The following is a 25,526-nucleotide window of genomic DNA, read 5'->3' as shown; positions in this document are numbered from 1 at the left end:
ATGTGGAGGCTGGCGGCTAGCAAATTATGCAGTGGCAGGGGTTCTTCCCAGCCTGGATTTGGTGCCTTACCCCTCTTTCTCTCCTTCCTCAAGCAGGCACATGACCAAGCTATTCTTCCAGGGGCCTTCCTGAGCTCCTCCCTGCTACTGGACAAAGCCTAGTGACCTTCTCTAGATATTCAAGGTTCCAAGCTCATCTCTCATGAGCCACCCACACTAAGTTTTAGCTCCAGCCAAATTAGTTTTATTATTTATCCTGAATGTGACCTGGAATTTCTATCATTCTGTCTTTCCTTGCATTCTCACTACCCTCAACACACACACACACACACACACACACACACACATGCCTGAAATGGCCTCCCTATGTTTTCCTTAAGTCACACCTGTGCTTCAAGGCCCCTGGAAGTCACCTCTCCTCCAAGAAGCCTTTCACATCATCAGGGACAGGAGTGCCTACTCTCTGCACTTTCAACATGCACCACCTTAAAGTCAGAAGCTCTACCTTATTTGTCTCTGTATCTGCACATGCATCCTCCCCGCACACCCACCCCAACTGGGTGCATGGCCCAGTGCGTGGGACACAGCAAACACACCAACCACAATTATTCCAAGAACAACCAATACTGTGTCACATCAAAGTAAAATGTAAAAGAACAAGCTTCTCTCCAACATGAAAAGTGAGCTCTAATTTGCCAACATTTGACTGACAAAAGGGTTTTCCAGGAGCATCATATTGATTAATTAAAGCAGATGCACCTTTGTACTTCTAATAGGAACATCACAGTCTTATTCACAAGTGCAGGATGGGGTGTGGGGGGCAGAAAACAGAATTAGGGCTCAAAGAATGGGTGTTTGATGAGAACAACCCCTCTCCATCAACCTGTTAAGTAATGCAACTGGGTAATTAATACAGTAGTGTTAATAATATGATGGTTCCTGTTCAGTAATAAAAAACCATACACAGAGATGCCCTGAGGCTCTTATCCAGGCAGACAAAACTGCAATCAAATCCTTGATTCATTCATTCCCTGCTCTGCCACTTACTAGCTGTGTGACCTTGGACAAGTTATTTAACCTCCCTAACCCTCAGTATACTTATCTGAAGAAAAATGGGATAAATAATGCCTTCCTCGCAGTACTGTTGTGTCATAAGAAATGAAACATTATAAAATGTTTAACAGATGTCAGCAATAATTATTATTTCTACTTCCCAGAGAGTGAAATCCTCCAATTCCCAGGCTATAAGAGCTCCATTTTGCTGATGAACAAAGTGATATTGAACAAGAAAAGAGAAGAAAAGAACTCATAGATAATTAGAGGACACTCAGACCATAAATCCGTGACAGCGTTATTAGTAAGAGTCAGGGTAGAAAATCCTAGGCCAGGCCTCATTCCAGATTCTTTCATTCATTCCTTATTTTTCAGTTTTCATTTATTTTTAAAAATTCCTCCATCATACATGAGCACCAACAATCTGCTGATCTTTGTTAGTTTTGGCGATACTGGAATAAATAAGACCCAAGCCCCGCCCACAGTTCTCAGGTCATAGACAAGATTCTAATATAAATCAGGCACTTGTTAGTGTCTTGATATAGATATTCAAGCGCTGAGAATTCCGTGAGTTGTTTTGAGGGGAATGGAGAATGGGAGAGGCATCACAGAGTAATATGGCATATGTTCCCAAGACAACGAGGTCCAGACAGAGGGAACAGTATGGGCAAAGTCACAGTGGCATGAGAGAACATGCACCATTTTGGCAACTATAAATGTTGCCATCTGTTGGAGCTTAAAGTTCATGTGGATACAATGTGGGTGGTACATGTAAAGGGATAGGGGTGTGGGGGTTATACATGATTTTTGTATCGGAGATGGACAGGAAAATAAATTAGCCAGGAGAGAAGGAGAAATTGGTGTCTGAGGAGAATTTATAATTCATAAGCTTGAAATACTTCAAAAACATAAATATGACTTAGATGACTGTTTATCCCCACTCTCCTATTCATACTTCCACACCCTACTCAGATACTTTTTCCTCAAGGGAGCCTCTCTAGTTCCCCCAGAATGATTAGCTCCGTCTTCTGTGCCACCGCTTCCCTACTATTGCATTGACTCTACTGTCTGTCAGCCTCCAGTCCACCCACCCTCCCTGGGACTCCTTGATGGAAGAGAGGATGCATCCCATTTCCTCAGCATCCCCAGTGCTCTCATATACCCTGGCACATGCTAGGTCCTTGGGAACAAGTGCTAAATTATTCCAAGTCCGCTGGCTGCCCAGGCAGTGGTCCTCACCTGCTGAGAGGGTGATGGTGCTGAGTTTCACACGGTAGAGGTTGCTCCGGACTCGCCACTGCTGCACCATGGGGTAACCCATGGCCTCGTCATACCTGATATCTCCTGGGAGAGGAAATAAGATGGTCACGTGAGCCCAGAATTAAGACGCTTCACACCACAAGGCTCACCCTGCAGCTCTTGGCTCTGGATAACAGACACCTCTTTGAAGTGCAAGCTTTCATTGGGATTGACAATTTTATGAACCCTACCCTTCAGGCCTCTTCCTGGTCTCTAATCTCAGCCCCACCCCTCATTTTTCTCTCTGCTCTATAGCTTGCAAGTCGCCTTTACCCTACAAGCAAGAGCAACCTCAGGTCAGATCTATGTCTTACCTCACCCCATTTGCAACTTGCCACCAGGCACTAGACATCTCAGTGCTTCAGTTTCCACATCTGACACTGTAGCTATCTCTAATGGTCTTATTTCATAAGCATGTTGTGAGGCTCAAGTGAGGTACTAGAAGTGGGAGCCTTTTGGTAACCTAGAAATGTTGTGCATGTAGACCATGTGTAAGTAAACTACAGCCTATTTGTTGTGTATTGTCTATAGCTGCTTTCACACTATGACAGCAGAGTTGAACAGTTGCAATACAAACCACCTGCAAAGCCTAACGCATTTATTAACTTTCCCTTATGTTTGCTGACCCCTATGTTCATAAGTATTATGTAAAATAGAGGTATACAGAAATAAACTCTATTTCAAGTAAGACTGAGAAACACAGGCAAAACAAAAGTTTAACTGTATAATTTCTCAGCATCTTGATTAGATTAATATGCATGAAGGTAGTGTGCAAACTTCTTTGATGATAAAACCCCTTTCGTATGAAAGGTCTCTTGGAATTCATGTTTTATAGAATACATTTCAGGAAACACAGGTATAAACAAGAAATAAAAAAAGAAAAGACACAACAAAGTGTTAGCAAATGATTAACTTTGGGTGGTGGTATATGAAAAATTCTTGTTTTCTGATTTATATTCACCTCTATTTTCTAAATTTTCTACCGTAAGCTTTGCAAACTCTTTTTTATAAGCTGAACAAAAATACATTAAAAAGATGCTAGTCACATCAGCAGTTATTATTACTGTTTTTATGTATCCATGCTATCCTGTGCCTCTGCAAATGGCAGGCACATTTTCTATCCTTTTCTCTTGTCCCCTGGTGAGTAGGCACTTAAAGAGATATTTGATACCAAGATTAAAATGAGAATCTCATTGGAACAAATGATTTCTTCCTGGACATTACTGCAGTATTAAAGTTGTCCATTACTGTCACCTTTTTTTTTTTTTCCTCCTTATCCTCCTTAGCCTTTTCAGGAATAAAATAGTTTTTCAGAGGCTTTCATTTTAAAGTAAAATATTCATGATCTCCAAAGATATGTCCACTGGAGCGAGGTTGTTTGTTATAAATACGTCCTCTTTGTTTATCTGCTCTGCCTCTCCCGTCCTTCCTTTGCAGAGGCTGGGGAGAAAAGGAGATTGTGTGGAGGGAGGAAGGGGAGGGCTGTGTTTTTGACTAAGGGCAGAGAAAATGTCTGCACAAGAAGATTCAGACACCAGGGAGAAGGCAGCTCTGCTCCTTCCATTACTGCTCATTCATGTTCAAAGCAGACTTGGTGGGGGCATTGGCAGCCAAGGCCTATCTCCAACAGAGGGAGGCAGAATGATGCAGGCTGCTGAGAGCCAGCTCTTTCACTTGGTGGCATGATGTCTAAATGTAAAAACAAAACAAAACAAAAAACTTCTTCTGATGATCAAGTAATTTATAAAACCATCTTCTCACTCCTCCTTCCATCCCTGCTCGTTCCTGGATTCAAGCCTGAAATAAAAGCTTCGCCACTGGAATGGATGTCAGCTTTTTGAGGTCAAGGTCATGTTCTATATTCCTCCCCTTCTACAGAGTCTAGAAGAGAGCCTGGCCTATAGTATCCTCTCAATAAATGCCTATCCACTGACTGCCTAACTCTCACTCTGTTCCTAACCATAAACTCATCCCCGGGTTACTATGTCGCTGACTCCCATCTGGCCCTCCCCATCCCAGCTCCCTACCTGGGGATTACAGTTGGAATGAAGCTTTGTGATGGAGGAAGGAATTTTTCCTGGTAGTAATAATAATAATAAATCTCTTGAAATGCAACAATTCCCTTTATTAGGAAATCTCCAAAATCCTTGAGTCAAAACAAAGAATCATAACAATTTGAACCACTAATGGATACTCATAGTGTGCCAAGCATTTTATATACATGATCTTTATTTCTCATTAGAATCCTTAAAAAATAATTATCATACCCTATTGTTTTGGCATTGTGTGTTGTTTTGTTTTCTTTGAGACAGAGTTTAGCTCTTGTTGCCCAGGCTAGAGTGCAGTGGCAAGATCTCGGCTCACTGCAACCTCTGCCTCCTGGGTTCAAGTGATCCTCCTGCCTCAGCCTCCTGAGTAGTTGGGATTACAGGCAACCGCCACCATGCCCGGCTAATTCTTTGTATTTTTAGTAGAGATGGGGTTTCATCATGTTGGCCAGGCTGGTCTCAGACTCCTGCCCTCAAGTGATCCACCCGTCTTGGACTCCCAAAGTGAGGGGATGACAGGCATAAGCCACTGCGCCCGGCCCATACCCTATATTTTAGAGGAATAAACTGAGGATCAGAGAGGGAAACTGTCCAGGGACATACCAGGATCAATGACAAGTTCAGGGGCCTTTCCATTAAAGCACAGCACCTCCTCACAGACCATGGACATGTCTGCTTTAGGAGGTAGTAAACTCCCCATCACCGGGGGTATCCAAAGAGGGATAACCACTCAGGAAGGATATTATAGACTTGACTCCTCATCAGGAAGGAAGATTAGACTAGATGCCCTTTGCAGTCCATGTTAGCTCTGAAATTTTATGATCTTATAAAAAATGAAAATTAAGGAAGGCAGTGAAATTGTTTGTAACATTTTACAAGGTGTCTTTTATATCCATGATTTCATTTGATCTACATCTGGGTCCCTCTTTGAAATAGCACAGGTCAGGGGTTATGTAAGAGAGTGGATATGCCATCTGCTTTGGAGTTGAGACCAACTGTGTTTAAATCCTGACATGACTATAGACTAGCCACGTGGCCTTGGAGGAGTTCATGACCTAGCTAGCCAATTTAAAGGGGACAATAATGGCCTTGCAGGGTTACATGGTTTAACACATAAAAAGTGCCTGGACCCCAGGACCTCTTAAGCGATGTGGGTTCTCTCCTCCATCTATGCTCTTTCACAGGAAAGGCTCACAGGGGTTAGATGACTCTTTTGAGGTTTCCCAGGCTTGCAAGTGATGGGGAGGGTAGGCAGAGATTTAAACCTAGGTCTGTGACATTGTGGGGTCTTCCCTGGGGGACAATTCCCCTCTCAGTGAGAGAGCTCTAATATCCTTCCCCATGATGATTTTCCCGTGACTATTCTCCCTGGGCTGTGGATAAGGCATGCAACCACAGTATCACAAAGGCAGAGTCAGGACCCTCACATCTTAGGAAATTTCTTAAGAAAAGGGTAGGAGAAGAACTGGGGGCACAAAAAGAGGAAAGAGCATCCTGGGGTTGGACAGAAAATATGGAGTCTCAGGAAAACCTGCAAAAGGCAACTTCCCAGTAGGGAGAGAAAGTGGTTGCAGGGGTGAGGGAGCTGCAAAGTGGAGTGAAGAGGGCAAAAGACTTGGTGCTATAGCACCCAGGGTTTAGTCCTGGCAGATATGCTGTGTGACTTTGGACTGGTCCCTTCTACCTCTTTAAGTATAGATTCCTAATCTATCAAATGGTAAAAATAATACCCACCCCACAGATGGCACAGCACCCACATACAAAAATGAGCTGTGTAACACAAGTGCTTTCAAGCAGGAGGGGCTCCTGGTTGGAGAGTCCACTTCTTTTACTTTAGAATGACTTAAAATGAACCAAGAAAAACAAAATACTAAAAGTGGAAAAATACCAGAAAGTTGTCAATGAGAATGAAAAGTGTTTTGAGACTCATTCACAGAGGCAAAACTCTCGCTGAGAAAAATTGTTCCTGTTCTCAGAGAGGAACCTCCTCTCAAAGATGACTGCAGTCCCAAGTCTGGGGTCTCAGGGAAGTCCCTGGTTCTGCACAGCCAATAGCAGGAGCCCAAGAGGGGCAAGTTCCTTCCCATCCCATTCCTCAGGAAGGAGGAGGCTTGATGGAGCCCATCTTGGATCTGCTGAAGACTGATATGCACTAGGTGTGGAGACTAGGTGTGTGGTCAGGAAACCTGGGAAGGGTCTGGCACATGTGTCTTACCAGTGAGCAGTTGGAGGTCCGGGAGGGGCTCGGAGAGGACCCCCCGGCACTGCTCCTCCACCGGCAGCGGGATCACCAACAGCCCGTCGGCCAGCTGGGGAAAGTCCTTGATGAAGTTGTTCTCCCTGTGGAGAGGAGCAGAGAGACTGCCAAATCGAGGAAGTGGAGGCTGCTGGGGGCTGCAGGGCAAGGAGGCAGGATGCTGTAGTCAGAATAAAGACTCATGGTGGGTGGCTTTGCTGTGATGCCTCTGGTTTCCTGAATCCCAACTCTGAGAACATGGTGCTAACTACAGGTTCCTGAATCAGGCAGGCTGGGGTTCAAATTCTAGCCCCACTGCTTACTTGGCTGTATGGCCTCAAGCATGCTACTGTTTCTCTCAGAACCTCAGTTTCCTTGTCTGTAAAGTGAGACTCAGATCTAAGGGCTGTTGTAAGCACTTAATGGGAAAAACCTACCAATTATTTAAGATACTCTCTGATGCTCTATAAACTGTATATGTGGCTGCTAAATGTCCCCTGGCATAAGCAGTGGCAATATGGAACTAGGATGTGAGAACTGAGAATAGTGTGTAGTGTTTGAAGAACAAGGGGGCAAGATTAGGCTGAAAAACAAAAAAGAACAAACAAACCTTGGAAAAACAGATGTTTGGTAAAATGGAAGGGCCCTAAGATATTTTTTTTTTTTTGGCTCTAACTTTTCCTTTTACAGATGGGGAAACTGAGGTCTGGAGAAAGAGAATGACTTGCTGAATCACAACCTAATAGGTTAGATTCAAACCCATGTCTTCTGACTCCAGGTTAGTGCTCTTTCCCTTGCTCTAACTTCTTTAGGTGCCTCTATCCCTTTCCTGCAGGCCAGTCCCAGGGAACAGAAGACAGACCTCTGAATGACCCCAGAGAACTGAACCATGAACAAAGTTCTGAGAGGATGGTATTAACAATGCAGCAGAGGGAGGCAGATTTCATTCTTCTGGACAGTAGACCTGCCTAAAAATTAACAGCCTGCCAAGAGAGGTGGTGAGCTTCCTGTTACTGAGGGTGTGCAAGCAGAAAACTTGACAGCCAGTTGACATGGATGGTATCGAGAGCTTTTCCATATTAAATATGACTTCTGAGGCCCCTTTATATTCAGAAATCCCCAGCATTAACACACGAATTATAGTCTGGAGAGGAGGAGGAGAGAAGAGAAGGGGGAGGAGAAGAACAAAAGGAGGATGTTTATTACTTCATTTTGACACATGGAATGGTCAACCTTGAAATGAAAATCAGAAGCACGAAAACAATAATACATGATGCCAAAGCAATGCCTTTGAAGCCTATATCTCAGGCAGTTCAAAAGCACCTGTAAAAGTGTTGAGTGGCTTGGGTCACCTTCCTGTCTGCTCAACATCTCTGCACCCCACTCCGGGCACCTTTGAAGCTCATCATCAATTCATCCATTTAATGAACACTTTCTTCATTTCTGAGTCCAGAGGATGTGACTTTATCACCATCTTCAGTACCACCAGCATCACCATCATTATCATCATTGTCTTTGTCATCTGTATTATTCACTGAATCTTTATAGTTTGCTAGAATCTAGCTAAATACTTTACACACATTTTATCACTTAATCTTCACAGCAATCCCAAAAGATAGATATCATTATCTTTAAGTTGAAGATAAGTAACATGAGATTTGGTGCTAACAGGTGGTGGAGCTGGTCTGGCTGGGCCTGAGACTTTCTGCCCAGGATGCATGTGCATGATGGTGAGTTTTAAGGCCCACACTCACCATTTAAACATGCTATTGTGTGTGGGTGTGCCATGGCTGTCTGTGGAGTCATCCTTGTTTATGTCTGTGTGTGCAGGTGATAATGGGTTCTACCTAGATGGTTGGTCTTTGTCTGCAAATTTGGGAGTGTGGAATAGCAATGTGAATTTAAAAAGACAGGCTTCTGGTCAATGGAAGTACCTCCACATAACATGTAACCCTAGCCAGGACTAAATGTCCTCATTCCTCCCTTGTGATGTGGTGGTCTCTGGTGATAGATTTTCCCTGAAAGATGTAGCAGGATGAAGGGGTAGTCCATGCCCTAGGCAGTCAACTGGCAAGCACTGAGCACATACTTAGGTGGAATCCTGTGCTGGGGGGTGCTAAGAACACAGAGACAGATTGACATGTCCCCTTGTCCTCTAGATCTTCTCAGCCTAGTGGGGAAAACACGAAAATGGCCATGCAGAACAATCGGTAGGGGTTGCTATCAGGAATTCTGCATGTGCCAGGTGCTGCTGCACAAGGTCTCTTCCCTGCAAGATCCCCAGCACTTGTTTTCACTCTGGGCAGGAGAGGCCAGAGTGAGGGTAAGGAGGTAGCTCAGCCTTGGAAGCTGAGAGGAGCCTATGAGGACTGGGCTCCAGTTCTGCCCACACTGCATCCTAGCTGTGTAACCTGGAGCAAACCAACCAAATCTTAATGATCTGTTCTGTAACATGGGGATCATAACAGCTACTCAGCTGGCCTTAGTGGAGTGGCAACAATAACAATAGCCTTTTATTGAGCACCTACTATGCACCAGGCACAGTCGCCAATACTTACTCTTCACCCAACTCTATGAAGTAGGACATTCCCCATTTAGACATTGAAAAGCTGAACCACAAAGAAGTTATGTAACTACCTAAGGCCACAAGGCTGGGAAGTGGGAGATCCCAGGTGGTTTGGCCCCAGATCAAAATTTAGTAATACATTGCTTTCAACCATGAGTTCAGTTTTAAAGTTGATTCAATCTGGCATTTAAATTTTCCAGAATTCTATCAGGTTTAAAAGCAAACCCAATGCTTACGTCGAGTATATTTTGTACTTTATTATGTACTAAACATGACTAGATTGTGGTTTTATTTCTCAGCTTGCCCTTCCCTAAGCGTTCACTCAGATAGTTGAATATAGAAAGGTTAATATTTACTGTATGCCTGGCATAGAGTCTTTGTTTCTCTAACAGGTCATGGTAGATGTCTTCAAAAGACATCCTCATCACTGCTTGGGTACAGGGTACGGAAGGACTTGCCTGTGACAGACACAGGCTGTCAAAGCTGGAAGGGCCATAGTGCCTGGGCATGTGCTGAGCCCAGACAGGCTGCAGCCAAGACGAGGACCTTGCTGCTCCTACAAGAGAGGAGAGAGTTAGCTATTCACCACATGCCCCAGGCTCTGTTCTCTATGTGACCTCTTCAAGCCCCACCACCAGTGCCACAAGATAGGCATATATTCCCCGTTTAACCGACAAGGAAATGGATTTTCTATGGACTTACACACTGGGTGTATTTGGGAAATGAGATCTGAAGGCAAATCTATCTTTCACTTTACCACCCGAGGGTTTCCATTTCAAATCTCTAGAAATGTTCTTACAATCGCAGAGGAGGGAAGGTAATGCCACCTTCTCTATCCCCATGTCCCTCTCCTCCAATCCTTCTGCCTTCCTGTCAAGTCCATCTTAGCTCTGCAAGGAAATCTGACCCCAATGGGACAACACAAGGAAGTAGAGTGGGCAAACTCAGGAGGCAGAGGCCTGGCTCAGGACACCCCTTCTCGAAGGAAGGTTTTCCTTCCTGAGCTTCCAGAAAGTACAGGGGGACTTGGAGAAATGCAGAAAGAGAGAGAAAATGGAGGGGTGAGAATTAGCCAGCCAATATGGAAGGCTGGGAAGGAGGGGGGGCAGGTAGGCGAAGATGAAGCCCGAATGAACAACACAGCAATGGCATGGTCTCTGGGGTACTGGGGTCCCTCTGCAACTGCCTGGGCGATGGCCACAAGTCCTGCAAGGCCTCTGCCAGCAGAGGGCGCCCGGGGCCTTTGCATCGATCAGCTGTTTTGGGAGGCAAAACACGGACGAGAAGAGTAGCTGCTGGGAAAGTTCCGCTGGCCTGAGAACCTCAGGCGGAAGCCCAGACAGCAGCTGCAGAATCCACCCACCTGGGAGAGGCGACCAGGGAGCTGGCAGGGTTCTGGCTTAAACTTGGGTGCTCAGGAATAATTCAGATTCTCAGCGCTCCTGTGTGTGTGTGTGTGTGTGTGTGTGTGTGTGTGTAGTAAAAACTACCACACAACTAATTCACATGATAGGAAGACAGAAATAATGGACAATATTTATTTATTGATCATATCTGTTGCTCATCAGTAATGCTGTAGTTCATGTGCCAACGTGTGTGTGTGTGTGTGTGTGTGTGTGTGTAGTAAAAGCTGCTAGGTAACTAACCCTAGCAATATGATAATATTTACTGAGATTTACTGATTGCATTTGTTGACCATCTTCTATATTCAAGGCAGTGTGTCAAGATATAGTAGCGTACAGGAATGGAAAACCAAATGTTTTATGTTCTCACTTATAACTGGGAACTAAGCTATAAGGATACAAAGGCATAAGAGTGATGTAATGAGCTTTGAGGACTTGGCGGGGGAAGGTCGGAAAAAGGGTGATAAAAGACTACATATTGGGGCCAGGCACAGTGGCTCATGCCTGTAATCCTAGCACATTGGGAGGCCGAGGCAGAAAGATTACCTGAGGTCAGGAGTTCAAGACTAACTTGGCCAACATGGTGAAACTCCGTCTCTACTAAAAATACACAAATTAGCTGGGCATGGTGGCACCCACCTGTAATCCCAGCTACTCGGGAGGCTGAGGCATGAGAATCGTTTGAACCTGGCAGGCGGAAGTTGCAGTGAACTTAGATTATGCCAAAACTCTGTCTCCGGAAAAAAAAAACAAAAAACAAAAAACTACATATTGGATACAGTGTATACTGTTCAGATGATGGGTGCCCTAAAAATCTCAGAAATCACCACCAAAGAACTTATCTATCTAGTCAAAAACCACTTGTACCCCCAAAACTATTGAAATTAAAACAGATATAGGAGTGTGTATGCCATTTTAACCTCATAAGAACTCTGTGAGACAAGTACTATCATTATTCCCATTTTATAGATGAAAAAACATGTTCAGAGAGGTTAAGGAACTTGTCCAACTGAGGTCCACGGTTAGAAAGCAGCAGTGGCCAAGACCAAATTCTAACACCCCTATCTTCCTGCTGAGAGCCCAGCACGCAGTACGTACATGCTCAGTGAATCGATCTCAAGCCTGTGCTCCTGATCCCTGGGAGAGCTTGACTCATTTAGAGATGAGACCAGGTGGTTCTGTTATTCACCACCACAGTGGAGTGTGCTTTCAAGAAGGCATTTTTGAGAGATGCTTGTTTAAACAAACAGTGGCTCTGCTGCTGCTTGAAACACAACATTCACTTACACACACACACACACAAACACACAGACAAGCATCTCCCAGATGTATCTATAAAAACAGTTCAATCTCAGTTGACATTCTAGGGAGACAATTCATCAATTCTAAAATAGTAGATCTTGGGCCCCAGGGACTCTGGCAGTGAGAGGTCTCCTTCATATCACACTTACTGGGGCTCTACCCTTTTTCAGGAACTGTTTTGGGTGCTAGGGATACAGCAGTGGAAAATCAGAGGAGATGCCTCCATTCATGAAGACCAGGAGAGAATCAATGTCGCATTGAGGTCTACAAGATCCCTCATAATCTAGACCCTGTCTGCTTACTCCTGCTGCCTTATTGTTTGAGCCACAGCCCCCTGGGCTGGGTCACTGTTTTCCTCCTGCTCTGACTGTCCTTAAGTTCCTTTTCTGGGGCATGCTCCCATCCCACACAAGGACCCACTTAGAATTTGCCCTCTCTCTGGAATTTGCTCTCCCTCTGCACTTGGACAACTCCTACTTATCATTCAGACCATCCACTATTCCTCTGCCTTTTAAGAACTCTTCCTGGAATCAGTTCTTTTGTTACACACCCTTATCGTATCTTGCTGTTTTCCTCGATGAACGGCTTTATCATTTCTAATGATGTTTGTGCTCATGGGAGATGTCGTTGGACACCTGTCTTTCCCACTAGACTGTGGGTTCCATGCAGCCCCAAACTATGCCTGTCCGATGTAGTGCTGCCTCCTCAGGGCCCAGGAGTGCAAACTGAGTACCTGAGTAAAACTGAGAAAAAGTAGGTGCACCCTGAACATTTGTTGAAGCAGTGAAGGAAGAAAACCCAGAGACAGTGGTAATATGTGCATGACCTACATCTATTGATGAAGCCCCTTCTGATGTTTTGCCATAGAGTCCCAGAATGCTTCAGGATCTAAAGCGTATTGAGGATTTTAGTCTAATATCCCATAAGAAGCTCCAAAACCCTACTTTCTTCCCCTAAATTCCTAAGTACATACCTACTCTGGCTCCCATGGACCTTGGACAGAGGGGCCAGGGTGGGGACTGAGTGAGTGGGGACTGGATGGGAACAGACGATCTCCCTAAGAAAAGGGTTGGTTGGGCCTCCCATTCTTGGTGTGCATATGTACATTCAGGTAGAGGTAGAGGTGTGGGCACATTCTAAAATGAACAATGCCAGTGGGCAGCAAAGGGCCCCATTGAAAAACCATCATTTCCATAATGCCATTCCAGTTTTCCCCAGCTGAAATACATCTTTTCTATCACTTTAATTTCATGCATCTTGTTTGTAAATAGATTCCAGATGTGGCCTTTGGATCTAGTGATAGAAAGTATGGGCTTAGAACTCATACAGACATGGATACAAATTCTAGCTGTATGACCTTCAGGAGTATCACTTCAAATTTTATGATCCTTAGTGATTTCATCTGTAAAATAGGGATAATGAGTTCAGCTTCAATGTGTGAAGAGGAGGAATTATGTAAAGTTATTTTATTTTATTTATTTATTTTTTTGCGACAGAGTCTCGCTCTGTCGCCCAGGCTGGAGTACGGTGGTGCGATCTCGGCTCACTGCAAGCTCCGCCTCCTGGGTACATGCCATTCTCCTGCCTCAGCTTCCCGAGTAGCTAGGACTACAGGTGTCGGCCACCACGCCCGGCTAATTTTTTGTATTTTTTTTTTTTTTTACTAGAGATGGGGTTCACCATGTTAGCCAGGATGGTCTCGATCTCCTGACCTCATAGTCTGCCCACGTCGGCCTCCCAAAGTGCTGGGATTACAGGCGTGAACCACCATGCCCGGCCGTAAAATTATGTTTAATGCTAGCTTGTCCAGCACAGGGCCTATCTGACTGTATATGCCCCTGAGCATTTGTTGAACCATGTGTAAATAGAAGGGGAAGGTCTCTTTACCCTCTCAGGCTACCTGCATATGACCTCTAAATGACAGAAACCCTACAAAACATTTCCACTGAGGATGTACCATGTCTATCTTCCTTCTGATCAGCCATGCTGACAGCAAAGACAAACAAGGGAAGTTGGACTCCTCTGCCACTCTGTTCCACCCTTCCTCAGGTCTTTGCTGCCTGCCACCCTCTTTTAAGAATATGTGTGTTTTGGGTACATTAATACACAGCAACCAGCCTGCAAGAGCCATCACCCCTTGGTTCTAGGGAAATTAGCATTTAAATTGAGGTATTTCAGGAAGGTAAATCACCTTAGAGCCAGCCAGCACTGTCTGCAGTCTTTTCTTCCTTGAGGGAAAACTAGGAGCCTTGGCTTGGGAGCTACTGAGTTTGCAGGGAGGGGCCCGCTCTCCTTGCCTGGTTCTCTGGCTCTTCCTACACTGGCCAGAAGCCTCAAAAAAGGTTGCCTTAAAATCCCAAAGCTGATGAGGACATATTCCCTGGTGTACACTGTGCCCCATCCCTCCTCTCTGACTGAACTGAGCCTTTATGCCATATGACAAGGATAACTTTGGCTGAGATTTGGTGTCCTCTGAGAACAAGCAGTTGGGAGACCTGTGTTCTCATCTTGGCTCTGTCACTGGCTAGCTGTATGATGTGCAGAAGCCACTGTCCTTCTCTGGAACTGAGAGGAACAGGCTGGTACAAAACGTTTGTCTGAACCTCAGGCTGGGAGGTGCTGGGCTAGATTTTGTAGCTGTTCTACGGGTGCTGGAGACACCTATAGGGTCTGGTGGTGATAAACTGATGCTAACACTGGTTGGTTGGTACCAGCCCACCCTGAAGCTCTGCCCTTCTTAAGCAGCAGTTAGAAACTGTTTTCATATGCTCTACTTCTTAATTATGTGTCATAGTTTAAGTTCTCTGGTCAAGCACTCAAGATTTAGTGATTCTTTCATTTAGCCATTTATTCATTCATTCACTCAACAAATATTTAATGTTATTTGTCAGGCATTAGGAATGCAAAAATAAAAATGACATTCTCTGTCCTCCAGTTACTCACAGCCTGATAGGAGACACACATGTTTACAAATGCCTCCTATGTATGTGTGCACATGTGTGCAAGGTAAATCATTGTTTTGAAAATGTTAAAATGTTTTTCATTCTCCAGAAATCCTATCTGAGCTTTGCCTCTCAAAGTTGACTTTGCAGTGTTTCAAGCTGGACAATAGTTTGAAAAGCCAGCCTGTGCTGAGAGTGAAGTTTCCTTCTCTATCAAAAGCCAGTCCTGCTGACTCAGATCATTATATTTTATTTTAATATACAGATTGGGCAGGTGATGGCCTCACAATGGTTCCCACCAGATAAGAAAAGGAAGTACTACGCTCTTCTTTCTACCACTGGTGCTGCAAGGAATTGTTGGAGAGGAAAGTCAAGTGGCCGAGAGTTCAGATGGGAGTGCCTCAATGACCCTCCTCCTGGCCTTTTGGAAGTCAAACCACCCCTCATTCATCCCAAGTACAAGAGTAGTGTCAATAAACACTTAAGATATTTAAGAATCTTGAGATAGGTGAGCAGGGGTGATTGGGTTTGCTCCCCTAGACTCAGGATATAGTCTGGGAAGTTTGCAAGCCCCTTGTTCAACAAGCCAGCAGGAACTCCTGGGAGGGGTAGCAGTAAGTCAAGAAGAGACTTGAATTTGGTGCCACTCCCGCCAAGTTCTGCATGCACATGGTAAAGGGGATAAAACCGTCAAGACTTCCTGGCACCATAAATATGTACAATTGTTATATGTCAATTGAAAATATAAAATTAAAAATAAAAAGACCTCTTGGCATAAATCCTTCACTCCCTTGGTGGCAGGGATGGTGGATGAGGCTGGGATTAGAACATTAGAACAAAGGGGGCTTCAGAGTGTTGAGACCTAATGACTTTGGACATTGGCTGTGGGTTCCAACACATTGCTCCTCTCAAAAAACTACCCAAGACCTTCCATACCTCAATGGATGCCAGTGCTAGTGCTCAGAGCCAAGCTCAAACCAAAAAATCACATAGCAAATACCAGCAAGGATCCACAAGAACACATTTGTACAAGAGACTTTCCCTCACCAACCTCTGCCTTCTCTGAGGCCAAGTTAAGGGGTAGGGGAGATTGTTTGGTAAGAGGGAGAGGCAAGGCTGGTGGGAAAAATGCAACTGAGGCAAGACTGGTGGGGAGTTCAACTTTGAGTGGACTTAATGTTTACTCTAGAGAAAGTGTTTTGTATCCTTAATCAAAAAATGAAAATACATTTTTTTTTTTTTTTTTTGAGATGGAGTCTCACTCTGTTGCCCAGGCTAGAATGCATTGGTGTGATCTCGGCTTACTGGAGCCTCCATCTCCCAGGTTCAAGTGATTATCCTGCCTCAGCCTCCCAAGTAGCTAGGATTACAGGTGTGTGCCACCACGCCCAGCTAATTGTATTTTTAGTAGAGACAGGGTTTCACCATGTCAGCCAGGCTGGTCTTGAACTCCTGACCTCAAATAATATGCCCAGCTCACCCTTCCAAAGTGCTGGGATTTCAGGCATGAGCCACCACACCAGGAGGAAATATGATTTTGCTATCAGTGAAATGAAAACTTGAGAGAATTATTATGACAGTTTTAGAAAATTAAGACAACAGTATTTTTGCATACTGAGTTGCAGCAAAATAATTTTTGAATGCTTGACTGTGAGAATGGATGGTTATAGGTTAGAGGGATAAAGTCTAAGTTTCATTGAGAAAGTTCAGGGACAAAGGAAATGAAGAGAAGGAAAACTTAATGTAGACTGAGGAGGTTAGGAAGTCTCCCTGGAGGAGGTTAGACTTGACAGACTAGGAGGGGTTAACAAGGAAGAGGGCAGAAAAAGGCGGTGAGGGTGGGGCCCATGCAGAAAGAACAGCACGCACAAAAGTCCATAGGCATGTATGTGTCTGTGTGTGCGTGTGTGTGTGTGAATGGAAGAGGCACAGATATAACACTTACATGGCATGTTCTGGAAATTGCAATAAGCTAAGTTTCAAGATGCTAAAGCAGTGAGTGAGAAGCAAGGATGGGATAGAGCTAGAGGAGGCCACACAGGGATCAGATCTCATGGGTTTTCTAAGTGATGCTACAGAAGGTGGGCTTCATTCTAAGGGTAAGGAGATCCACTGTAGGGTTTTCAGCAGGAAAGCAAAACCATCAGATAGGAGCTTCAGAAAGACTGCCTGACTCCAGGGTAGAGGATGGACTGAAAAAGGGCTGGAAGGAGGGAGGCCAGTTAAGAGGTTTTGCAGTAATCCAGACAAGACATAACCGATTAGGTGGACAACAGAATACAGAGAAGAAGCACAGATTTGAGAGAGAGTCAGGAAATAGAACCTGCTGATCTCCATTGCCAACTGCATGTGGTGGGGAGCAAAAGAAGAGTCCCGGTTTTTTATTGAGCAGGTTTGAGCCCAAGCAGTCAAGCCCATGCTCCTGTGCTGACTCCGGGGACCTGCCTCCCCAAGATTTGCTTATTAGTAGTACTGAGAACCAGAGCCCTCCACACATACCTGAGTTCATTAACCACAGCTAGAAAACAGACCAGTGTGTTTTGTACTGCCACATACGTCCTCGGCCTCCTTTCTGCCTCTGCTATCTGTCAGTCCACTTCAGCTTAACTGCTAACTGTGAGACCCACAGGAAGATGATCAGATCTCAAGCCTAACCCCCAGCATTTCAAGCAGGCCAAGTTACCTCCCAGATGGAGGCTCTCAGAACTGCCATTTGCTCCATGGCAGAATGCAGCTTGTGACCCCTACTGTCCAGGGTGTTTCAAGGACCATGGCTGCAAAGTTGCTTCACTGGCCCATCCAGTGGCGCATACCCATGGGTCCACTCTAATCACATCTGATGCTCTCAGAAATGATAAGCATTACTGTTACCATTTGATAGGAAAAGAAACAGAGGCAGTGTAGAGAAGTGTCTTATTTAAGGCCTTGCAGGTGTTTTCTTGGCAGAATTGGACTGACTCTCAATCCCTATTCTTAATTTCCAACCCAGTCCTGTTTTGACTTGTGCATTCTCAAGGGTTAGGCAGAGTGACCTCTCTACCTGCCTGATACCCTCTCTGAACTGTGAACTCCTTCCAGGTATTTTTTCTTTGCAACCTCCTCTGCACTCTCTTGTAGACTTCCCAGACAGACCTCGTGGTGTCATCTCCTTCAGAAAGCTGTCACTGAGTCCCTTCTTTGGAAGCTATATCATTCTGTTTCCACAGCACTTGACTTTGACTCTGATCTCAAGATCACCAACTCTGCTAGGTATGATTGTTCTCTGCACGTGTTTTCCATCTCAGATTCAATGTTCAGTGCTGCAAGGATCTATATAACTAGTTTCCCTCAGATCTCTCCTTCTCCTCACAGTCTGATTCCAGGGTTTGGTATAGACACAGTCCCTAATAGCTGTCCTTGAGGCCTTCATCCCCTCCCATAGTGACTACTACAATGACCTGTTAACCGTGCTTTCTGAATTCAGCCTTGCCCCTTCCAATGCGTTTACTATCTTGCAGCCAGAACGATTTTCTGAAACGATGTTTCTAACACAAATAGGTCATTAGCTCCATGTATTAGCATTCTATTGCAGCTGTAAAACATCACCACAACGTTAGTGGCTCAAAACAACATTAATTTATTTTATAGTTCTGTAGGTCAGAAGTCTGACATGGGCTTCTGGGCTAACCTCTAGGTGTCAGCAGAGATGACTCTTTCTGCAGGTTCTAGGGGAGAGTTGACTTCCTTGCCTTTCCCCAGCTTCTTAAGGCTGTCCATATGGCTCATGGCCCCTTTCCTCCTTCCTGAAAGCCAACCAAGGCACATTGAGTCCTTTTTTGAGACAAAGTCTTGCTCTGTCACCCAGGCTGGAGTGTAGCGGTGCCATCTTAGCTCACTGCAACTTCCGACTCCTGGGTTCAAGCGATTCTCCTGCTTCACCCTCCTGAGTAGCTGGGATTACAGGCATGCGCCACCATGCCCGGCTAATTTTTGTATTTTTTAGTAGAGACGGGGTTTCCCCACGTTGGTCAGGCTGGTCTCAAACTCCTGACCTCATGATCTGCCCGCCTCAGCTTCCTAAAATGTTGGGATTACAAGCGTGAGCCACCACGCCCGGCCAATTGAGTCCTTTTCACATCACACACTCACTTCATCCTGTCCTCTGCTTCCCTCTTCCTCTTTAAAGATCTTTTTGATTTCATTGGGGCCACCTGGTTAATCCAGAGACTCTTCATCTCAAGATGAACTGATTGGCAACCCTATTCCACCTGCACTCTGAATGTTCTCCTTTCTATGTAAGATAACTGATAACTTATTCACGGGTTCCAGGGATTGAGACATGGGCATCTTGCATTATTCTGCCTGTCACATTCTAGGAGTTTTTTTTTTTTTTTAGTTTTCTTTTTCCCTAGGAGGACTTTGTCAGTGCCCCTCCTTTCATTTGGGAGTTAGACGTTCCTTCTTTGTGTTTGTGCAGCCCCAGTTCTCCTGCTATGCTAGCATTTTCACACTGGACTGTTGTTCCCAGTCACCCTCTGTCTCCCTCATTGGACCATGAGCACTCGAGAGCAAGAATTACGTCTGTCTTATTCACTGCTGTGCACCCACCCCTAACGCAGTATCTGATGCATGCACTAGGGGCTCAAGAAGTGCTAATTCAATAAAGTGCTGAATGTCTCTTAGCTGAATGGCAATGTAGGGGAGACAATCCATTCAGCTGTGGTACTGCAATTTCCCTCCCATGGGGCCTAGTCACTGCCTTATTCATCTCTGCCTCCCTTGCCATCCTTCCTTCCCTTCCCTAGATATCTAGCACATAGAATAACAAGTATCATTTTTAAAGCTAATATCTATTCATTGTTTACAATGTGCTAGACATTATTCTAAGGGCTTTGCATATACAATCTCATTTCACATGCCCAACAACCATGCAAGGTAAGCACTCTTGTTCTGCTTCTTTTTAGTGAGGGAGCAGAGACATAAAAGAGGAAAAATGCACAGAACTTATAAGGTGAAGTTTGAACAATTTAACTTCATATTCTTAAACACTATGCAAAAATATGCTGGTAAATGTTTAATTTTTCCCCAAATGAAACCCTGAAAAGTAAAGGTTGACTTGTTGTAAATGCCGACGCTGGTTGAATGTCTTAGATGGATGCCCTTTGCTAATGTATATCACGTGTTATGTTCTCTCCAGGCTTTCTTTCCAACCCTCTCAACAACCTTGTGAGTTAGGTATTATTATCTCCCTGCCAGAGGTGAGGGAGCTGGGGCTCGGAGGGGTAAGAATCACTTTCCTGGAGTCATGTACAAGTGAATCAGGGCCACCTGCCTCCACTCTACCACCTGTCTCTCCAACCACAGCCACACTGGTCTTCTTCCCTCTTTCCTGCCATCCTCATTTATACACAGGTGTGCATGAGCACACATACACATACATACACACCCACACACACATACACACACCACACATACCCCCATACATACACAGAGTCAGAGTGAAGCCTGCGTTACACAAAGCACATGTCTTCCCTCTCTAAATGCAAAACAATTTCCATCAGTGGCACCACACTCACTTAAGCATTCCAGGCATGGCTGTTACTAACTTCTGCCCTGGTAATTGCGATCCCTGAAATTGAAAGAAATTGCAGGCTAGAGAAACATTATCTTCTCCTTGGCCACTTCGCCCTCCATCTCCTTGCCTGTGTGTATTAGCACTGGGATTCCTTGTCCTGTCATAACACTGAGAACAAGCTGAGCTGCTGTCACCAGGGCCTCTTCCAGAACTTTCCCCTCCGCTACTCAAGGAAGAGAGTGAAAGGCCCTCACACCTTGACATAAAACTTTAGAGATGTGGCTGGAGAAAAGTCAACATTACTAGGCATTTTTCTGAGAAAGTATTATCATTATGTTTGTTTTCCAGATGCTATAAATGAGATTCAGAGAGGAAGATTAGCCTTGCCCCAGAAGCTAAACACAAATTGAAACCTAACGATGGCCTCCTTAACAGATCTGCAGGGTCAGAGCGAATAACTCCCTGGTTCAAAGTGGCAGCTGGGCTCCTTGATGAGGGGCACCTCTTAGTCCAGCCCTCCTGCTCCAGCTCCAGCCTTAACTCCAGGGCTGCAGGATGCAGACTACCTCCCTCAATCCCTGAGGGGTCTAGCTGCTTATTTTATCACAGCTAAGGGCAGAAGCCCATATCCCTGTAACTTTCAATATGTTTCCAGTTCAATTAGGATCTTCATATTCCAGTGTTCAGAGTCTTCTCTAATCTTAGGAATCCTCTATCCCACATCACCCTTCCACTACACACTTGTCAAGGGCAAGGCCTGGACTCCATTCATATCATGGTTATCTCTCAGGGGTCTAGAATAAGAGCAGACACACAGTATGTAAAACACTTGCCAGATGAGTCCAAGGGTGAAGGCGACTAACTCTCCCTGAATCCTAGTGCATGTTATCATCATTCCTTATGCACCCAATCCTGTCCTGGACAGGGAGCCAGGATGTCCAAGTTTTAGCAAGCTGTGCCAATAACTTGCTATGTGATCTTGAGCAAGTCATTTCCCATCTCTAGGGAGTGTTTAAGCCCTGAGGTCATTTATTTGAATAATGCAAGTGTCCCCACATGGCTCCAGTACGAAGGGCTAAGGGAAAGTTCTCAAGAGGGGAAGACCTATTCTCATAGGCACCTTGTGTCTTCTCTCTCACCTTTTTGGAAGCAGTCTTTGCAGTCACACACCCGCATTTGCATCCTGGTCCACCTCCCATCCCCTGTGTAGCTCTAGTTGGACAAAACATTGAACTTTTCCTGGACCTTTGTTTCCTCATCAGAAAAATGGAAATAATAGTCATCCTTGCCTCACATACTTGCTGTAAAGATGAAAAGAACCCATAAAATGAATTGCTTTCAGAAGGCCTGAAAATAGCAGGCTGTCAATAAACGGTAGCTATTGCTGCTGTAAAATGCACCACTCTAGCGCGTTTTAATTTAACATACTCAAAAAGCTTGTTGTGATTAGGCATAAGAAGGATGCAAATGGACCTCAAACCCTTTTCTTCTCCTCTTGCCCTGACAGCATGCACAATTTGTCCAAGCCACATGAGAGAGCTATAATGAGAATACAGGACATATGGTCACTAATTTGGGATTATTTTCTTTACATCATGGGAATCCTTCCCCCCTGCCACTGGTAAATTTGATTCTTTCCTAACCACAGAACTTACCCACAACCTCTGGTGGAGTTGGTAAAGCTAAAAGCGATGCTCCCAGCACCATAAGTTGAGTATCTCCCTTCCTATCAAGGCATGCACTGAAATTGCCATGGTTTGTCTATTTCCCTACTTTTGCGGGGCAGGAACTAACTGATAGGGTTTGGATGTTTATCCCCTCCAAATCCCATGTTGAAACATAATCCCCAGCGTTGAAGGTGGAGCCTGTCGGAGGTGATTGGATCATAGGGGTGGATCCCCATGGATGGTTTAGCACAATGAGGTGACAAGTGAGTTCTCTTTCAGTCAGTTCACACAAGGCCTGGTTGTTCAAGTGAGTGTGGCACCTCCCCTTTTCTCTCTTGCTCCCACTCTCGCTATGTGACATGCCTAGATCCCCCTACCTCCCAAAGTGCTTATAAGCTTCCCAAGGCCCTTCCCAAAAGCAGATGCTGGAGCCATGTTTGTACAGCCTGCAGAACTATGAGCTAATTATTCCTCCTTTCTTTAGAAATTACCCAGCCTCAGGTATTTCTTTATAGCAATGCAAATAGTCTAATACACTAACTGTGTTTTCTCTCTCCTTCTGCAGCTCCTAACAAAGTACTCGGTGCATACTTGGTATCCAATTCGAAAATGTTTGTAGAATTGAGCCTTCAGTAGACTGGATAGCAAATTAAAGAAAAAATAAGGTTAAAAAACTCTTAAAGCAAAAGATAGAAAATAATCAAAGCCACGTTGTAACTGACCACACAGCATCAATTCATTTGTTACTTCATTCCTCGTAGTAGTTAGAAAGAAAGAACTTTTTTGAATGTTAACATTTAAAACCAAGTCATAACATGGACTTTGGAATCAGAACATATGGCATAAATACAGCTGGTTCTGGTGTGAATTTGTGGCTGGGGTCATGTTTCTGAAAGTTTCTTCTTCCCTTTTGTCTTTCCCACTCTCCCTGGGGCACCTTGGAAGTCTATCCATATAGCCACCTCTAATGATGAGAAACCTGCTGCAGTAGAAGAAAATCTAATGCAATTGCTTTCTTGTTCACTCTTTCTCTCTCTCTCTCTTTCTCCTCTTTTCCTCTCTCTTTTTTTATTAGTCATTAGCAATGGAGAAAGAAAATACCCAAGGACAATAGAAAGGCAGTAATATAGTAATATTCGCATGTGCTTTCTGCAACACTGCCTAATGAGGAGCCCTGACCATCTTGCATATTCCTTCTTGTTCAATTCCAGCAGTCCTGTCATAAGTTGGAGCCACAAGCAGAACCCAGCTAGTGTGGACATTAGCCAGTTTGCTTCATAACAAAGGTGAAGTGTACATGCTGTTACAGGACAGTTGGAAATTATTGTTAAGTGCTCCTTAATACTAAGGGATATAAAGACTTTAAAAAGGCCTAGAAAAATACAAATCCAATTAATGAATAGATTTTTTGTCCTTTTCAAAATTTGACATACAAATGTAATTGAATCCAGTTTGTAAGATCCTGAATCCAGCTTCCCACCTTCTTAGATACTGGTTATGTTGCCACATACAATCACACAATCATGCTAAGCCTCAGGTTTGTCTATAATAACCTACTCCACTCATAGAGAGAGGGCCTTAAATCATACCTTTTACTAGATGTGCTATCCTAAGCAGGTTGTTAAATTCCAGGAGACTCAGTTACCTCACTCGTCAATTGAGGATCATAATAGTACCTACTTTTATAAATTCAATTATGAGAATTAAAAGAAGACAATGCATATAAATAGCCTGTGTGGTTCATGGGTGGTAAAAGGAACAATAACTATAAATAGCCTATGTATATATTTGCCTGTGAGGTGGTTACTGTTACTATGGTTATTTATTTCCTAGTAAGAAGTTCAGAGTTAAAGTTCTGCTTCCACTCTAAGTTTGGACAAGTTAGAATTTCTTACTAAGTTTCAGTCTCCTGATATGTAATGGGGACAAAATAACAGTACTAGTGTTGCTGAATTGTTGTGGAATTAACAAGATAATGCATGCAGCATGGCACCTTGCACATCATACCGTGTGCACCATAGGTGTTAACTATTGTTATTGTTATTACTATTATTATTAGAAATGTGATTTAGGTCTTAAAAAATAATATGCAGCAGAAAATCCCAGAGAATCAACAACAAAATACTGCTGGAATTAATAAGTGATTATGACAAGCTTGCAGGATACAGATTTACATACAAAAGTCTATTGCTTTCCCATATGCTGACAGTAAACAATTATAATTTGAAATTAAAAACAAAATATCATTTACATTAGTACCAAAAAATAAAATACTTGGGTATAAATCTAACGAAATACATAGAAGATCTATATACAGAAGACTACAAAACTCTGATGAAGGAAATAAAAGATCAAAATAAATAAAAGGAGATTCCATGTTCATCTTCAATATTGTTAATATGTCAGTTCTTTCCAACTTGATCTATAGATTCAGTGCAATCTCTATCAAAATCCTAGTAAGTTATTTTGTAGGCTTGACAAACTGATTTTCATATAAAGGCAAAAGAGCCAGAATAGCCAAGACAATATTGAAGAAGCAAAACAAAGTCAGAGGACTGACACTACCTGACATTTAAGACTTACTATAAAGCTAGAGTAATCAAGACAGTGTGATACTGGTGAAATGACGACAAAGAGATCAATGGAACAGAATAGAAAGCACATAAATAGACCCACGCAAATCTAGTCAACTGATCTTTAACATAGAAGCAAAGGCAGTTCAATGGAGAAGAGGTAGTCTTTTTGACAAATGGTGCTGAAACAGATAGACATCCATGTGCCAAGTAAAAAGAAAGGATGAAGAAAGGAGAAGGAAAGAAAGACAAAAATCTAGACATAGACTCTACACTTTTCCCAAAATAAAAATAACTCAAAATTATTGTAAGTCTAAAAGTAAAAACCTACAAAACTTCTAGAAGATAACATAGGAGAAAAATTTTGGTAACCTTGGATTTGATTATGTGTTTTTAGATACAACACCAAATATATAATGCATGAGAAAAAATCGTTAAGTTGAACTTTATTAAAATGAAAACTGCTGCTCTGTGAAAGACACTTTGTTAAGAGAATGAAAAGACACGCTATAGACTGGGAATATTTGCAAAACATACATCTGCTAAAGCATATCCAAAATATACAAAGAATACTTAAAATTCAACAAGAAAACAAACAGTACCATTAAAAATGAGCAAAAGAGCTGAACAGACACCTCACCAAAGAAAATATACAGATGGCAAATGAGCATATGAATGTACACATATCATCCCATGTCATTCTAGAATTGCAAATTAAATGACAACAAAACACCACTATATAACTATTGGAATAGCTAAAATCCAAAACATTAACAACAACAAATGCTGGCAAAGATGTGGAGAAACAGAAAGAGTTAATTGCTGGTGGGAATGCAAAATGGTACAGCCACTTTGGAGAATCGTTTGGCAGTTTCTTAAAAAG

At 43.6% G+C, this 25,526-nt stretch overlaps 1 protein-coding gene across 3 annotated transcripts in view; it reads right to left on the bottom strand.

The window, feature by feature from the left end:
* ASTN2 (astrotactin 2) overlaps positions 1–25,526 on the bottom strand; it is a 1,009,693-nt gene that overhangs the window by 290,894 nt on the left and 693,273 nt on the right. For all 3 annotated transcript variants that reach the window (XM_033237645.1, XM_033237646.1, XM_033237647.1), the window contains 2 exons: positions 6,616–6,740; positions 2,293–2,397 (listed from right to left, as the gene is read on the bottom strand). In XM_033237645.1, the coding sequence (XP_033093536.1) occupies positions 2,293–2,397; positions 6,616–6,740 (230 nt within the window). The remainder of the gene's footprint in view (positions 1–2,292; positions 2,398–6,615; positions 6,741–25,526) is intronic.

Source organism: Trachypithecus francoisi, unplaced genomic scaffold (assembly GCF_009764315.1).
Source record: "Trachypithecus francoisi isolate TF-2019V2 unplaced genomic scaffold, Tfra_2.0 Lachesis_group16, whole genome shotgun sequence".
Lineage (NCBI taxonomy): Eukaryota > Metazoa > Chordata > Mammalia > Primates > Cercopithecidae > Trachypithecus > Trachypithecus francoisi.
Note: the sequence above shows the minus strand (reverse complement) of the source record. Positions and strands in the feature narration are given on the sequence as shown.